The following is an 18,837-nucleotide window of genomic DNA, read 5'->3' on the forward strand; positions in this document are numbered from 1 at the left end:
TGTCAGATTGTTCTGTGTTCTCTGTTACATTCCTGTGACCTCCAGGAAGAGGAACTGCTTCTTGTCAAAAGCACTACTTGCACATCAAAGATCACCTGCTCCGCACACACTCCCTCTTCTTCACCTTTCCCTCTCTCTTTCACTGCCTCTTTTCCTTCTCTCTCTCTGTCTGACAAATGATGGGCATCAGGATGAGCAATAGCAGATGAAAAGCATTATGTGAGAGGGCTGTATGCTTCCTGTAGCTGTATTTGGACTAGATGATTTTGTATAGATGTATTAGTGGCCACTATCCCTAGTACTATTACTCATACTTAGAACACCTTATCAGCTGCATAGTAGAGTTCTGGAAACAACACAACACCCTAGAAACCCAACAAAACATCTTAGCAATTGTATATCTGCTAACAACTGCTCAGAACATCTTACCAACTGGATAGTTGAGGCTTAAGGCCCGTTCACACCAGTTATAAAGATAAATATATTAGCCTCCACACCAGCAGATGATATAATTCTGTTTATTCTAAGCTTGTCTGCCGTTTTAAATGCTCGAGTTCGTTACAGCATGATGAATTCTGATTGGCTGTCAATGTTTTTGTCGTTCATCAGCTGGAAAAAATCAGGTTTTAAAAGGACAATTCACTCCAGAAAATAGTTTATAGTTCTGTAAACTGTATAGATTTTGTCTTTGCACACATAAACAGAGCAACTAATTTGATCTCCATTCTGAAATGGTCTCTATTGTAATTGTTATGCCAGAGGAACTCTGGGATGTGAATCGCTCATCCATTTGGATTTGGATATCTTTCCCACTGACAGGAATAGATATTGTTCAGTTCCTGAAGGCCCGTTCAGATGATAAATTCAGCGGCAGCAGAACTTTGCCTGTTCGCCTGTTGCCGGGGCGTGATGAAACCAGCACTCTTTCAGGATTGCAGAACTAGCTGAGCTTGAAGTTTAGTGGTTTGAAGCTGAATAGATTGCATTTGGCACTGCTGACAAAGAATTGTGCTGGCTATCACATATTTTACACAAGAGAATAGAAGATATTGCACTGTTTAGTTTCATTGAAAAATACTTGGCTGCAACTGCAAAGGATTGTAGAGACAGATGAAGCACATCCACTCTGTCTTACTCACTGAATGAGTCTAGCTGCCTTCTACTCAATGGCCAAACAGAGGCAGGTGTTTCCTGTTTCTGGAAGTCTCTCTCTCCTCTCTGTTCCCTCCTTCCCTTGTCTCTCCTATCGATTTCATAATATAGCAAGAGCACAGACATGTCATTTTTCATAGCTTGATAACTCTTAAGCATTGAAATTAAGACATGTCATTTGTTATGATTAGTGAAGTGCTTGCGATGCTGTCATAAATATTATGCGTTACATCTCAGTATGTAACATTTTTGTTCTGCTGGTCTTGTTTTTCTTCGTAAGTGTCAATTACTTAACTTGACCAAATGTAAATGGGCCTAGGGAAAGTGCAGGAATTGAAATAGTTTTCCTGGCCCAGGTTCATCTCAAAAACCTCCATATGTACTTCTCATCCTTAGGTTGTAAAGGCAGTGATGCTCTTCCCCACGATTGAGCGCATGGCCTGTAGCCCTCAAGGCAAGGTCATGACCCCTGTGCTCTGTCGACTGCGGTACGCCTTCTATTTGCCCATCTTCCTGCTCTCCCTCCTTCCAGAGAGGCTGAAGATCGGCATGGTGCATCTGGCCCTGAGGAATTTGTACACACTGGACACCTCCATCATCCCATCCACCGTCAGCCTGATCAATGTCGACTGTGCTGGTGAGTTTCCTTGTGTTCTCAACTGTAAAATTTTTACTGTATTGTTTTAATAGAACAAGCTATAGAAATATAGGGCCCTATTTTAACGATCTGAAACGCAAGAGTCAAAGCGCGAAGCGCAAGTAACTTTGTGGGCGGGTCTCGGCGCTGTTGCTATTTTCCCGGCGGGATAAATGGCTCTTGCGCCCGGCGCAAATCTAAAATGGGTTGGTCTGAAGTAGCTTCATTATTCATTGGTGTGGTTTGGGCGTAACGTGAATAAACCAATCAGAGCGTCATCCAACATTCCCTTTAAAAGCAGGTGCGCAAGTTCCATTATGGATTGCTATTATTATGGCGTATTTACCAGGCGCACGCCAGGAGCGGTTCACAGCCGAGGAGACTGATGTTCTTGTAAGAGCAGTGAAAGACAGAGAAGTGAAGTTGTAATGTTGTACATTATGGTAAAGGTGATTTCACAGTCTTCTTTTTTTTTCAGTCTTTCAGTTTTTTCAGTTTTTCAGTCGATTTTTTTTCCTGGTTCTTGACGGACAAACCAATTTGTCAGATGTCCTTATATACATATATGTCTTGCCACTATTGGGCAAACAGGTCTTATCCTTAATTATTACAATTAGCCTGAATCATTTGTAAGCTAGATTTATGCCTATTTTTTCACATCTTCGTGGCACACCACAATGATTTCCGTCATCTCATGTGTTAATATTTTTTTAGTGTAACAATTTATGATTTGCAAAAATAACTGTTGCATCTGTGTAGATTACATGAGCAAAGTGTATGCGCGTTGTGCACGCTATACATTATGGTCAAGCATGCGCCCTTAAAATAGCATAATGAACAACGCGCAACGCGCCACTGACTTTAGACTAGGTTTTTTCTGGTCAGTGGCGCAATTGTTTAATGGAACAGCAAAATAGCACCAGGGATTGTTTGCGCCGGAACACGCCTCCTTTTTTGCGCTGAACCGCCCAGGGAGCGCAAGTTCATTCACTAGTTTAGCGACGTGCTTCTGTGGAGGGAAAAGCGCGCTTTGCGCGGGTGCAAAATTGGAATGACACGGTGTACAAAGTCAATTGCGCTGGGTGCAAGATAGGGCCCATAGTGTGTATTGGGTAGTTAAACAATGTTTTTCAATAGCCAAATGAAAGGCAACCAATTTATATATATTTATAATTGTATATGAATTGTGTGTCTATGTATTTATGTGTGTGTGTATATGTATATGTGTATATATATATATATATATATAGCGCTTTTCCTGCTAGCGTAAAATGGTGGAGGGAGGCGAAACACAAAAGCGAGTAATACAAAATACACACACTATTTTAACATTGTAAAAAAACATATTTTAACTGTGAGTGTCTGCGTGCGAGTCCGTGCGTGCGAGCTTGTGTGTGCCAGGCTGCATGCATGCGAGTGTGTGAGCATTATTGTAACTTGAGTAGGCCTACACTACTTGACAGTTTCATGTGCTTTTAGCATTTTTTTTTTTCTAAATGGTCTTGTCTTCTTCTGTGTTCAGACTTAAGTTGTGTTTTATGTTTGCTACATTCAGGAAGTGTACTTTCTTGTAGATATATATCTGACTGCTTGTATTCAATGACAAAATGTAGCCATGTGCAGTAATTTTGAAAATCGAGGATGCATCGTGATACCGAATCGAATCGTTGACATGATAATCGTAATCAAATTGAATCGTTAGACCAGTGACGATTCACACCCCTACATAACAGTGTAGGACTCATATCTCTGGTTAATAATTTATCGTTTATTCCATAATTTGAAATAAATTTCACAAAAACAGTTTACCCCCGCCCCCCTCCCTTAATGACCTCAGAATTTTTTTTTGGCCCAGAAATATCTACTGGCATTGGTCATGTTTTTTTCTTGTTGGGATGCATCTCAGCATGTGATAATGTTTTTGCAGCATCTGTAATATTCTAAGCACTAATAGACACGCAACCTTTCTGTTCACCTCAGTGATGTCCCCTCCGGTCTCCATTTCCATCTCTCTCAGCTTGGACTCTGCTCCAAAGATCTAATCCTTGTTTCAATGAGGTGCTGAAACCTTTCAGAAGTTCACATGTTGGCATCCCTCCAAACCTTGACTGTTCAGATGCGTTGCTCTCTCTTTTTATCGGACGATAAGAAGTATATCACCACTTCAAAGATGATTCTGCCGATTTAGTTCAGATAGCGTGGAGGCCAAAGAGAGGGAAAACGCAAATAATATTTGAGTGGCAGCCAAGAGAGCAGTATCTCACAATGTTTTGAATAAAGTTGTATTTATCATAACTCATATTTGATCTCTAGGGCTTTCTGTACATGAACTAATGGTGCAGATGAAGTGTTGTGAGTAGAAGTAATTAAGAGGCCTCTCCAGCAAGCAGGAGAGCGAACGGACCGCTAACGTAGTCTCTCTCTAGGTGAAAGGCTGAGTGTTTTCCCTGTCTGTCCTGGGAGGAGAGTGATGGATGTTGTGATGGCCGGAGAGTCTCTGCCAAAGAGGCCTCAGTAGAGCCCAGAGGCATTAGTGCGAGCTCCACTCTCTAGTCGCTCTGAAGAACCAGTTTTCTCCCTCGCCCTTCTTTTCTCCTTTTTGGTCTGTTTTTTTTATGCTGACAGCTCTACCTTTAGTTTCTTTCTCCCTGTGTTGCGCAGGGATTTGGAGGTTTGCTTCTGACAGTGCTCGTAAGCATGCTTTTAATCAATATAGTGACCAAGATGGCGGCGCGAGTAGATCGCGAGGCTCAGCGTCTCTCCAGATTCTGCAATTTTGCGGTATTTTTCCTGTTCTTCTCGGGTCTGTTCGCACAGAACAGTTGTGCCTTTACATCGTACACCCGCGCTGAGCTTTTGGATATTGGTTTGCGAATTTCCGACAGTTTTATGGACAATCTACAACTCCTTCCTGAGATCGCTAAGACACCGGTGACTCTGCACTCTACCCGGCCGGGCGGAAGTGCACGCAGACGGCGGCGTGATCGTAAACAAAGGCGAGGGAGACGTGGAGGAACGCGTGCTAAGCTAACGCTTACTCCTCATCGGCTCTCTTTACCCAGCATTTTCCTTGCCAATGTACGGTCGCTAGTGAACAAAATGGAGGAGATTCGACTCAGCATCACACACAGTAAGAAACTTTTGAACTGTAACGTCCTAATATTCACGGAAACCTGGTTAAACAGCGGAATACCGGACACCGCTATCGAGCTAGCGGGACGCCACACACTCCGGGCGGATAGAACATTAGATGGCTCTGGGAAGAGCAGAGGGGGTGGATTGTGCATTTATATTAACAAAGCTTGGTGCACAAACTCTGCTATTGTTGGGAGTCATTGTTCAGCTAACCTGGAGTTTCTCATGGTTGGATGTAGACCGTTTTATCTACCGCGGGAGTTCACCTCCACTATTATCACAGCAGCTTATATTCCACCCGATGCTGATGCCAAGCTTGCTATGAAAGAACTTCACGCAGCCATCAGTAAACAACAGACTGATCACCCGGAAGCTGCGTTTATTGTTGCAGGTGACTTTAATCACTCAAACTTAAAGTCAGTGCTACCCAAGTTTCACCAGCATGTTTCCTGCCACACCAGAGGAAACAAAACCTTAGACCATGTATATACAAACATGGCTGGCGCTTACGTTGCGACACCCCTCCCCCACCTGGGACAGTCAGACCACCTCTCTTTGTTTCTCAGACCCAAATATTCACCCCTCATCAACCGCGTGAAGCCATCAATGAAAACCATCAAGGTGTGGCCTGCGGGGGCAGACTCCACACTCCAGGAAAGGTTTCTAAACACAGACTGGAGTATGTTTGCTTCTCAAGCCACCAGTGGCGCTCACACGGACATTGACTCCTACACCTCCTCAGTATTGGATCATATCAATACCACCATCGACAGTGTTACAACCCAGAAACAGATCACCACATACCCAAATCAGAAGCCTTGGATGAACAGGGAAGTACGACTCCTGCTGAAGTCACGCAATACTGCCTTCAGATCAGGAGATGCACAAGCCTACAGCGCATCCAGGGCAAACCTGAAGAGGGGCATCAAAAAGGCCAAGCACTGCTACAAGCTTAAGATTGAGGGTCACTTTTCCAACTCTGACCCTCGACGCATGTGGCAGGGCATCCAGGCCATCAGTGACTACAAACCCCCCCACTCCACCCCCGCAGCCACTGATGTCAACTTCCTGAATGAGCTAAATTACTTTTATGCTCGTTTTGAAAGAGACAACAGAGAAACTGCCACCAAGCTCAAACCCTCAGCTGACCACCCACCAATCACACTCTCCACCACAGATGTCTGCAAGGCACTGAGCCGGATCAGCGCGCACAAGGCTGCTGGACCAGACAACATCCCTGGACGTGTGCTCAGGGCATGTGCGGAGCAGCTCGCTGGGGTTTTTACAGACATTTTCAACCTGTCACTCGCCCAAGCAGCTGTACCATCATGCTTTAAACGCACTTCCATTGTGCCAGTGCCGAAACACTCCAGCCCGAGGTGCCCTAATGACTACCGCCCTGTAGCACTCACACCCATCATTATGAAGTGCTTTGAGCGGCTGGTCCTGGAACACCTAAAAGACTCTATACCATCCACATTGGACTCACACCAGTTTGCCTACCGCAGCAATAGGAGCACAGAGGATGCCGTTTCCATGGCACTGCACTCTGTGCTCACCCATCTGGACAGTAAAAACACTTATGCACGCATGCTGTTTGTTGACTTCAGCTCAGCATTCAACACTGTCATCCCATCCAAGTTAATTGCCAAACTTGGAGACCTGGGCATCAACACTTCAATGTGTAACTGGATTTTGGACTTCCTAACTGACAGACCCCAGAATGTTCGATCAGGATCCACCTGCTCCACATCCATCACACTCAACACTGGTGTACCACAGGGCTGTGTGCTAAGCCCGTTTCTCTACTCCCTCTTCACCTCCGACTGCAAGCCTGTGTATGGAACTAATTCCATCGTCAAGTTTGCGGACGACACTACGGTGATTGGTCTCATCAGCAACAACGATGAGACTGCCTACAGGGAAGAGATCCAGCACCTGGCCACATGGTGCGCTGATAATAACCTGCTCCTCAACACCACCAAAACGAAGGAGCTCATCGTGGACTTCAGGAAGGAGTCAAGAGGCACACACGACACCATCCACATCAATGGAATGGCTGTTGAGCGTGTCTCCAGTTTCAAGTTCCTGGGGATCCACATCTCGGCGGACATGTCGTGGACGACCAACACCTCCAGCCTGGTCAAGAAGGCTCACCAGCGCCTCTTCTTCCTGAGGACACTGAGGAAGAATCAGCTCTCCTCGGCCATCCTGGTGAACTTCTACCGCTGCGCAATAGAAAGCATCCTGACCAACTGTGTGGCAGTGTGGTATGGGAGCTGCTCTGTTGCGGAGCGCAAGGCACTGCAGCGGGTGGTGAAAACTGCCCAGCGCATCACAGGGACCCCACTGCCTGCCATCGAGCACATCCAGAGGAAACGCTGTCTGCATCGAGCTCGCAGCATCCTCAAGGACTCCTCTCACCCAGCACACAGACTGTTTTCTCTCCTGCCCTCCGGCAGGCGTTTCAGGATCCTCCGGACCAGGACCAGCAGACTAAAGAACAGTTTTTTCCCCAGAGCTGTCTCTTTATTGAACTCAAACCCCCGTTGATCCACTTCCCTCATAAACTGATAACTCTCCTACCTCACATCTGCCTTCACTTTGTTATTTGCACTACTGACTGTTTATCACAGTAACAACTGTTTACTTATGCATTCTGCACCACCATACCGTAACTGGATAATGCTCATCTGCACTGCCGACTGTATTTACAGTAACAATGTTTACATTTGCATTTTGCACCGTACTTCTAACTGGAATATGCAACCACTTTCCACTGCACTTTTACACTTTCTTTCGGATAGCTCTGTCCATAATTTATTGTACTAACTTAATCCACTGCTATATTCCTCATATTAGCCTAACATATTATTGTATACCTCTAACTGTAAATTCTGTTCAAGTAATAACCGTCTGTATATTTATTCATAGTACATAGTCACCTGTAAATTCTGTTTATAGTAATAGCCATCTGTATATTTATTCATAGTACATATTCACCTGTAAATTCTGTTTATAGTAATAGCCATCTGTATATTTATTCACTGTATATATTCATCTGTAAATTCAGTTCTACTTATAGTAATAACCATCTCTCTACTTATACATATTTATATATATTCAGAACATTTTTATGTCCTGCACTTACGCAACCATTGTATATATCCTGCACTTGCTGCTATTGCACTTCTGGTTAGACCTAAACTGCATTTCGTTGCCTTGTACTTGTACTTGTGTAATGACAATAAAGTTGAATCTAATCTAATCTAATTAGCACTTCTCATGTAGTGTCAATTGGAATGGATTTAGCTCTTTTTTCATCTGAACAAAATGTTCAAGTGCAACTTTCTTTCCCTTTCCTTATTAAATACCAACAAATGTTGGAATACTGCTGCAAGGAAGTTTAATCTCTTGTTATTCATTGAAAAGGCCAGGTGGTCCTGTATGTACACATGTGCATGCGTGCGTTTTGTACCATTGAGTGCTGGCCCGTGACTGCATACGAAAAGCTGCTCTGACTCTCTGTCTTATATTACCGTAATTAATGGCGAGTTGACAGACTTAATTAAGAAAGCATGTTGCTATTAGCTGGAACTTCCTGGGCACATTTAAGGATTTATTTGCTCAGAAATCCCTTTCCTTGAAACTGAGAATGTTGATATTTTGATGTTAACTGCATGTGGAGCATGCACACAATGTCTGTCTTGCGGACATCAAGGCTCTGCATCTAGGAGCGTAAATGTCAATGAGGCATGCCTGCTCGCAGATCCACAGGGAAAGCGGCTATGTAACGGTCTCTAATATGCTTTATCCTTTTAGTAGTCTTCAACACTCCACTTCACACAGCTTCTGTTTTCACTCACCTAACCACTTATGCCAGTTCTCATGACATGGTTTTTATGATTGAACACTTTTGCACTTTTCTATCCAGGCTTCTGTTGGCCTAATTTATGAGAAGCGGGAGATTTGACCCACCCTCTCTGGAGATGCAGTTTGAACTCCTCTGTCTTTAGTTTCTTTTGCTGTTCCGATCATAATTTGACTCACCTGGGAAAGCTGGAAAACAGAGCGTAGCGGCAAGTAGCTCCCTTTCCTGTTAGAGCGGAACAAAGTTAACATCGACCTGATTTTGGAAGCTAGAGGCTAAACTTGTGAACTTCTTATCTGCCACCTTACTTTTGAGTCATATTCACTTCCTTCTCCGGCCACCTGTTTCTGCTTGAAAAGTAGGCTAATATGTGGAAAACCTTTATATTTGTAGACTTGTAACTGAACAAAACACAAGATTACTTGGCCGTTGATCAATTGTTTCTTACTGCAGTTTCTGTTCATCATAGATTTGAAAAACAATGGGTACATCTAGCAGTACATCACTGTGACTTTTCTTCTTGTTAATCTTAAAGATATAATTCCCTCAGAATAAAGCCCATACTTCTGCGCTCGAGTTTACACACTGTGTGTAGCACGCGATGTGCACCTCTCCAAAAATAAAACAATGCGTCAATTCTACATGGACTGCAAGCGCTGTGATTGGTCTGCCATCATGCTCCCGCTGCATGTGTAATTGCACGTCGACGTAGACAATGACACAGAAGTGCAAATAAAAACCGGGCTACGTCGCAGGTCCGACACAGAAGTATAAATCAGCCTTCAGCCTAACTCTTTCCACGCCAGCGGTTTTTTTTTTATATAATTTTTTTTTTTTTAGTTGCCAGCCACCACCAGCATTTTTGATCGTTTTCACAAAATGTTCATGGCCCCCAGAATATTTGGTTGTATGAATATCTGAATATGTCAAAAGAAAGAACAGTCCCTCTGCTTTTAAACAAAAAAAATACTTTTAATCTAGCTTAATGCATTATTTTTATCAACACTTAAATGTGGGTTAGTTTCATTACATAAAAAGCAACATTTTGGGCAAAAAACGGAGAAAATCACGTTTTTGTCAAATACTACATCCAGATCGGATCAAAACATGGAGTAGATCGAGTCAATCAACACCCCTAAGGTTGCACAGCTCTATACCTCATCCTAGGTTGACATTTAATTTGGTAATATTAGGCCGTTTTGATTTATATGCTGTTTAGGGCTGGTCCGGATTAGAGAACAGATTAACTACAATTAAAAACTGAACGTTCAGCGTGAGCCAAACGAGAGTTGCAGCACAGACCAGCAGCAGGAGTCAGATCTCATTCATCACAAGAGCGAGGAGCTGAATAACAAGACAATCGCAGAAGATTTTATTTCAGCAACGCGAAATGTAAAAACGCCTATATAAGGGAGTTTGTCATTGTACTGTTTTATTGTTGTGATTCTCATTAAGAATAATTGGCTAATGAACCCACCATTCAAGAAACCCGCCCCCGAATTGGCGCTAATTCTAAACCAAAAGTAAAATGCGCACGGCCACACTGTCATTCATTCACGGCCGTACAATGCACAAGCAGGGAACGCTAAGAAGCAGCAAATATATTTATGAAGTATAAAAAGGTTGGGTTCCTATTCAACTGTCCATCCTATTAAAAACAGCTAAGATATAAGATAATTGTAAAAAAAAGAGTATTGTATTTTGCCAGATTTTATAGTGTAAATTATATTCAAGCGAGAATGAGAACCATTTCGAGGGGGATGCCGGGTTTGCGAGGAAAAAACCCCCGAAAACAAATATTCAAATCCCAAAATTTTTAATCGAATATCAACCCACTGAACGAATATTCAAATATTCTGGTCCAGCCCTAATGCTGTTTAATGTTGATGACCACGTTTTTTTGCTTATGCTATTGCTTTTTTCTGCTTATTTTTCGACTGTGTTTTCATCCAAAGATTCTGTACTCTTGCAGAAGATACTGTTAAACAGTGGAAACACGGAAAGCTGGAAAATTCTATCACTGGCGGAGTAGCATTGTTTCATGAATGACAGACATTTCCGTCAATGGCAAGGAATCATTTACTCATTTTCATGTTTTGTCCATTCAATGGAAGTCAGTGGTCACCGTAACAGTTTGTTAACCATAGTTAACCATAATGATCTACCATGTCTAAGCCATGTCTTTTTTTTTTTTTTTTTGCCAGCCACCACCAGCATTTTTGATCGTTTTCACAAAATGTTCATGGCCCCCAGAATATTTGGTTGTATGATTATCTGAATATGTCAAAAGAAAGAACAGACCCTCTGCTTTTAAACAAAAATACTTTTAATCTAGCTTAATGCATTATTTTTATCAACACTTAAATGTGGGTTAGTTTCATTACATAAAAAGCAACATTTTGGGCAAAAAACTGTTAACCATAGTTAACCATAATGATCTACCATGTCTAAGCATGATCAGTCTATTTCCTTGCAGATGTTCTTATTTTTCAAGACCTTGAGAATCACTCAAATTCTCATTTTGCTTGAACAAACAAAAGTAGTACATTCTCATTCAACTTTATCAATGACTGATGCAGCCATACCAAGAAGTATCCTTGAATCAGTTTAGTCACCATGTCATGGAAGCTATGCTAGTATTTGCCTGCACATCACCATTAGATGGAGCAGGACACAATAAAAAGATGCAGTGCTCAATGTGGTGCCTAAAGAATGGCATCTTTGAGATGCATTTTAACAGTTATGCAAAAACCAACCGGATCATATTTTATAGCTTCAAATAAGCCGTTTCACACAACGTGATGAGACCTCTTGGAACAAGTTCAGATTGTCCATTTTTATTTACACTTATGTAAACTTATCACATCTGTTTTCAGTGTTAGAGTTAAACTGCAATCTATTTGATTTTGACTATCCTACGATTTTTTTATAAAGATCTAAATGTCATCTATTGTGACAATCTTATTGTCTGTTATGATCACAGAACTGATTTCATTATCTGTTGAAGGTTTGAAGGATTATGATTTTCATATGCATCATTTACTCCATCTGTAAATCAATTTATATTACAATTGAGTGTCGAGACTTGAACATGTCAAAGCTGAATACATAGATTCCTGATTTTCCACACTTCATAGAGCGTTGTGCTGCCTGATATTGAAGGTTTGTCATTTTATGACATTGTGTCCATGGGCTAGTATTTTTATATTATCATTTTACTAGAGATCCAAGAACCACATCTGCAACTCTTGTGTTGGCCTATAGGGGCAGTAAAAATCCCTCAAAAATGTGTTTTTTGTTGTTGTTTTTTATTCTCATCCAGTATGTAACAACAGTCATTTTCTCATTGTGGCTTTTGATTATGTTGTTTATGTATATATGCATGTCCTGAAATTGTAATTTCTCTAAAACCTTGTTTACATAGTCATAACTACAGTAGTTATAGTTCATGGCCTAGGCATCAGGTGTGATCTGTCATGAAAAAAGAGAACAAGTCACCTCAAAAGCGTTGAATAGGAATATCCTGTTCATTAGGGCTATGAATGAAAAAGTGATGACATGATAATGCAAGGTTTGTTTATTAGAATAACTCCCCAAAATTACTGCTCTCCAAACTGGCAAGTGACTTTACTTGAGGTGCAATGGATCATGGCCACCCACCTTGTGTTCTTTTTAACGTAATGAGAAAAGAAACCTGTATTGTATTTCAGTTGATGTGGCTTTTTATTACAACGTGTTATTGAATTGGAAGGGAGAATATAATTGTCACATTCACTTAGCTCTTTTAAAGGGAAATAAAATAAAGAGAAGCACATTGTGACTTTGTGGTCTGTGCCATCGGTGGAGACACTGGATGATACGCAGTACTTTCTGTGTCCGTGGACTTCAGATCATGAACTTGCCTTGTTTGTGTTACTAATGCAAAGTGACTGGAGAAAAGAAGTAAATAGATGGTTTTAGAGCCAATAGAGGAGTGTGTGGTGTAAAATAAATATCAACTGGACAACTGGGAAGCAAATACAAAGAGTAAAGAGGCACAGTGGAAGAAAACGTTTTGTTCCCCATCTGCATCTTGAACTGAACAGGATGAAACATTTAAAAGCTTTTGTTTGTTTGTGAGGCTCCTTTTGCTCCTTGAATCACTACAGTGTTTTGCAATTGTTTTGTGTTTTTTTTATACATCTTTGAAGATTAGACATTACTTTGATTAATTGATGAACATTTGGCTCAGTTATACATTTTCATCCCAGCTTGAGCTTGCACTGTGCATATGGGTAGTTTGACATGAAATACTTCAGAGAAGTGGACCATTTCAACATATGCATTTACTATACGGCAACTTTTTCAAAAATGAACAATTCATAATTAATGTAAGCATAACCTAATATTAATTGATGTTAATGAAGAAAGTCCGTAGACATGTTATGTATCAAATGCCCATCTTGATTTTGTGCCTTGCCACATAGAGGCACCCAGGACGCTTGTGTTTGCGTCTTTGTGTGTCTGCGTTTTTGCGCACAGATCCCGCGGTTGTACCTCTTCAGTCAGTTGTTAACTAGGTGCATGTGTGAGGATGTGTAAAATTGACTGGAATGCTGTGCCCTGCCAAACCCCCCAGCCCGATACCCCCCTTGAGATAAGTGAGATAGAACAGGGGATGTCTCGCAGATCACTGCCCCAAGACTGGCACACCCATCTTCTTCAACAGATCTCAACCTCTCCACCCCCCCCACCTTCTCCTTAGGGGTTTTTCCTCCTATCTGTCATCCCACCTTTTCAAAAATATATACAAATATATACAAGGTGTATTAAAAGGACTGTATGATTATGATTATGAAAGACTTTCTGATAATTAATTGTCATACAAATAAGGTAAAAATTCTCAATTTTTTTTCATGTCACTTACAGTATGTTTATACACATAAGGGGAAGTCATTTATTTACATTAAACAAAATGCAAATTACTAGGAGACATAAAATGTTTGATTTAAAGGGTTAGTTCACCCAAAAATGAAAATAATGTCATGTATTACTAACCCTCATGCCGTTCCACACCCGTAAGACCTCCGTTCATCTTCGGAACAGAAATGAAGATATTTTTGTTGAAATCCGATGGCTCAGTGAGGCCTGCATAGCCAGCAATGACATTTCCTCTCTCAAGATCCATTAAAGGGTTAGTTCACCCAAAAATGAAAATTCTGTCATTAATTACTTACTCTCATGTCGTTCGACACCCGTAAGACCTCCGTTCATCTTCGGAACACAAATGACACGATTCGGAAACACTTCGGAACACGATTTCAAAACACGCCATATAATTTATTCAACAGAATTTACTCACAAAATAAAGAAAGAGATTGGGAGTGCAGTAACTGTGAGGAAAATCATCAAACTATTATTTGCAAACTATATCATGAGCTCGGAAGCTTCATGATGCTGGGTTTTGAAATCGGTTATTTCTATATAATTAATTATTTCGGGGGGTTTTGGGCGCACCAAAAATATTCTCGTCACTTTATAATATTAATATTGAACCACTGTACTCACACGAACTGATTTAAATATGTTTTTAGTACATTAATGGATCTTGAGAGAGGAAATGTCATTGCTGGCTATGCAGGCCTCACTGAGCCATCGGATTTCAACAAAAATATCTTCATTTCTGTTTCGAAGATGAACGCAGGTCTTAGAGGTGTGGAACGGCATGAGGGTGAGTAATAAATGACATTATTTTCATTTTTGGGTGAACTAACCCTTTAAAGAGTGTTCTAAACTGATATTTCAAAGGGTTGAAAAACATAAAAATAAGAAATGTTAGCATTTATAATATTATAATTTTAATTAGTTAAGCCCACTCTCCATTCACACTCTTGATTTGTTTTAACCCACCCACCTGAATATTAATAAGAGTTAGGGTCCATCCATCCATCCATCCATCCATCCATTCCAATCCATCCATTCCAATCCAATCCAATCCAATCCATCCATCCATCCATCCATCCCAATCCATCCGCATTGAGAAAGTAGCAACCTGCATCATGGATTTATAATGAATAAAACTCTTAAAGTACCTGAAATATGTTCACTTAAAATGTTCATATTTGGATATAGATTTGAATAATATGTAATAGAGATTTAAAGTGCAAAATGATTGCAGTTATCTCACATAATCATGATTTGTTTGAATAACTGGAACAGGCCAAGCTAATTATTTGCTTACAAAGATTCTTGTATTTGAATCATAGAGTAAAGGTTTTTGAAAATGCAGTGAACTTTGCTCTTCTGTAAAACCCTCTAGTTTAAACATCCTCTGATCCAGTTTACCTCAGTGGGTGGAGATGTTGTTTGTGATGTGTTTAGTGTAACAAAATTAGATGCCTTAGTAAGTCTTCTATGTGTTCATTGTGTTATATGGTAAATATTTGTTTGCACCATCTCAAATGACTTATGTCTCCCTTTAGTACACATCAAAATGCAAAGGAAAGCTTACATATAACTTTAACATTTATTTAGAAGCAAACAGCAGCCAACCCAAACACTTAAGTGACTCTGAAACCTCTCTGATGCTGGGAATAAAGGAGACTTTCTACCATGAGTCCCTCTTGCTCGGTTCTTTGAAATATGACTGGCACACTCTGTTTTCTTTTTTTGTGCGAAGGCGTGCATTTAAGGAAGTTACAGATCAGAACGAACGCTAGATTTGTACACTTTAATGATCAGTTGTCATGGTCTTACTAAAGGAGCAACAAAAACCTCTTGAAAAAGGTTCTGGGGGGTCGTTTACCGGCGCAAATAAAAATAACTCACCTCAAAGTTTGTATGATATTCTATTGATATGCATGTGTGTAGTATGAATACAATCTGGACATATACTACATCCACCATGTTGACACTGTCATGTGACCTACAACATCAGATGCACACTGCAGAATCTCGATAGAAGCAGTATATCATGGGTATTTGCACTCTTTTATGAATACTTTGGATTCGGACATGGTACTCATTTGATGTACTGCTTTTTTGCATACTATTTAGTAGGGAAATATTCATACCAAGGAGGACTATAATAATTCTTTTCGCAACCACCACTAATGAAACATGGAAAACCCCTTAGTTTGCACAGGCTTTCATTCAGTTTTCCCCATTTCCAAAAACCATTTCCTCTGTAAAATATAGTGCTGAATTAAACTCTCCAGTCTGAAAGAGGAAACATTAAGAATGAGCTTACTAATGAAACATGGCGTAACTTTAAATTATTATTTTCGTAAAAATTCAATGCTTTTCTGCTTTGAGAAAGGGATACAATTGATTACTTGCCGTTTCCCCCCTTTTTAGTATGTGGCTCTCTGTCTTGTGAAATGCGTTAACAGTGCTGGATGTTATAGTGCACAGGCCATGATTAATATGATAGCGTTAGAGGCTTGTGGATGTGTGATCATACCCTCACTTCCTCTTCACTCAGTGGAAGCAAGTCATTTGAGGAGTTTTTCCCTTACACACACACACTTGCTTTCTTCATGCACCCACACACACATGTACACACTTCCTCCATAGTCTGAGGGTGAACAATCATCAACGGAATGTCCTGATGAGAAAGGATATTAACACATCTCTTGGCCAAATGTTTGGCCCGTGCAAGATCAGAATCAGTCTCTTTGAATAGTTGCCAAGGGCATCAAGGTCAACAAGCTCGAATTTGCTCATGAATCTCAAGATTTTGTGTGTGTGTGTGTGTGTGTGTGTAGGTTTAGGTAGGGGCTAGAATACACAATGGAATATAGAGGCATATGTGTATGGAATGTCCCCATAAAACATAGAAACCCAACATTCTAGTTTTATTTTTTTGTTTGTTTTTGTCTGTTTAATTCAGATTAATTCACAAGAAATGTTTGAATATCTAAAATATATTTGAATATATTTTAACATGTAATTTATTCCTGTGATGCAAAGCTGAATTCTCAGCAGCCATTACTCCAGTCTTCAATGTCACATGATCCTTCAGAAATCATTTATTATCATCAATGTTGAAACCAGCTGTGCTGCTTAACATTTTTGTGGAAATTGTGATACTTTTTTTCAGGATTCTTTGACGAATAGAAAGTTCAATGAACAGAATTTATTACATTTATTAAAGCATTTATTAAATAGCAATCTTGTGTAACATTATACATTTCTTCACTGTCACGTTTGATCAATTTAATGCATCCTTGATGAATAAAAGTGTACTTTTTTATTTTTAGTCGTTCATTTTTAATCTTACCACAAATGTTTGAATGGTGTCATTTTTGTCCACAAAAATGTTAAGCAGCAAAAACTTCAACAGTTTTCAACATTGATAATAAATCATAATATTTTTTTCTTGAGCAGCAAATCAGCATATTAGAATGATTGGCCCCACTTTATATTAGGTGGCCTTAACTACTATGTACTTACATAAAAAAAATAAGTACAATGTACTTACTGTGTTCAAATTGTATTACAAAACAACTTTGCTGATATTGAGGTGGGATATGGGTAGAGTTAGGGACTGGTGTGGTGGTATGGGTAAGTTTAAGGGTAGGGTTAGGTGTAAGGGAAGTGTCAACTGTGTAATTACAATTATTAAAATGTAAAAACATGTATGTACACAATAAGTGCATTGTCTCAAATGATTAATTAAAATGTTAGTACATAGTAGTTAAGGCCACCTAATATAAAGTGGGTCCGAATGATTTCTGAAGGATCATGTGACACTGAAGACTGGAGTAATGACATCACAGCTTTATCACAGGAAAAAAATATGTTTTTAAATGTATTAAAACTTAAAATTTTTAAATTGTAATAATATTTTACAGTTTTTTTCTGTACTTTGGATCAAATAAATGCAGCATTGGTGACCATAAGTGACTTGTACATATAGTGTATATATACACACACACACTAAGATGATGATTGATATAGAGTATATCAGCTTCTTTGTTCATATAAATATATATTTAGCCTATGTATAGTGTAATAAACCCTCTTTCTCGTCAAACAAACAAAACAAAACAGACACTGGAATATAATGGAATATAAAACCTATGCCATTTCTTTTAACTATCCACTCTGCAAGGCCTGCACGTGAAGACCCGGGAACACATTATATGAAAAATATTCACAACCGACATACGTCATTTCAGTTTCAGTCTGAACCCTAAAACAATGACATCATTGTGCATCATTAAACTGTTAGTAGGAGTTTACATCCAGTAAATATGAACGGGAACAGATGTAATCCTCATGATCTGGTTGCTTTTTCCATGTTTGTGCGAGCACTGGCCTTTGAGATTGAGACGTTTTTGGATGTGTATTTAATTTTGATACTCTACGTGTTTAGTAAACCTTGCAGTGGCCGATGTGTAATGCAAATGTTTACAAAGTTCTGTTTGCACTACCTCGTTTATTGCAATTTTCTAACATGCTAATCCACGTGTCTGTCTCTGTTGTTGTCTCTGTCACTACAGCCAATGGAATGTACATGGGAAGCCAAGAAATGAGAGTGGTTGTAGAAAGAGACAACGCAACCATCCGTCAACACCTCAGCAAGGTAATGAACAGTAGATTAGAGTGATGTACTAATATTTTGTAAGTGATAAATATCCCCCCCAAAAAATGACAAAAAAAGGATTTAAAAAAACGGCATCACATAATAATGCACAATATGAAAATGTATGTTTATTTTGAGATTTGCTAAAGATTGCATTTAACAATGTTATTAATTATGTTTTTAAAGATCAACATAAAATATTAAGCGAGTGTTACATTATGGCAAAGTAATCTAAATGTAAAAAACTGTAATTGTTAAAAGTTTCTGTTTTTGTTAAAGTAATAAAAACAGGCCAATTTTCTTTGTCTGTGGCCAAAATGTTGATGCATCACTAGTAAATGAGTGTAATTTGTAGCCAACAGCCTTGTTCCCCATGCTGAGTATTTGTTTTTACTGAAACAATCAGATGACACAGCTTTCCTTCATTTCCTACATGTTAAGGGCGTTGATCAAAGAGATTCTGGAAACCTCTAA

The 18,837-nt window shown here is 39.8% G+C and overlaps 1 protein-coding gene across 1 annotated transcript in view; it reads left to right on the forward strand.

Moving 5' to 3' along the window:
* Nucleotides 1–18,837, forward strand: part of ldah (lipid droplet associated hydrolase) — a 57,913-nt gene that overhangs the window by 32,513 nt on the left and 6,563 nt on the right. Inside the window, exons 5-6 of the mRNA XM_079832521.1 lie at nt 1,549–1,789; nt 18,281–18,363. Of these exons, the coding sequence (XP_079688647.1) occupies nt 1,549–1,789; nt 18,281–18,363 (324 nt within the window). The remainder of the gene's footprint in view (nt 1–1,548; nt 1,790–18,280; nt 18,364–18,837) is intronic.

Source organism: Gobio gobio, assembly GCF_949357685.1.
Source record: "Gobio gobio genome assembly, chromosome: 13".
In the NCBI taxonomy this organism is placed as follows: Eukaryota; Metazoa; Chordata; class Actinopteri; order Cypriniformes; family Gobionidae; genus Gobio; species Gobio gobio.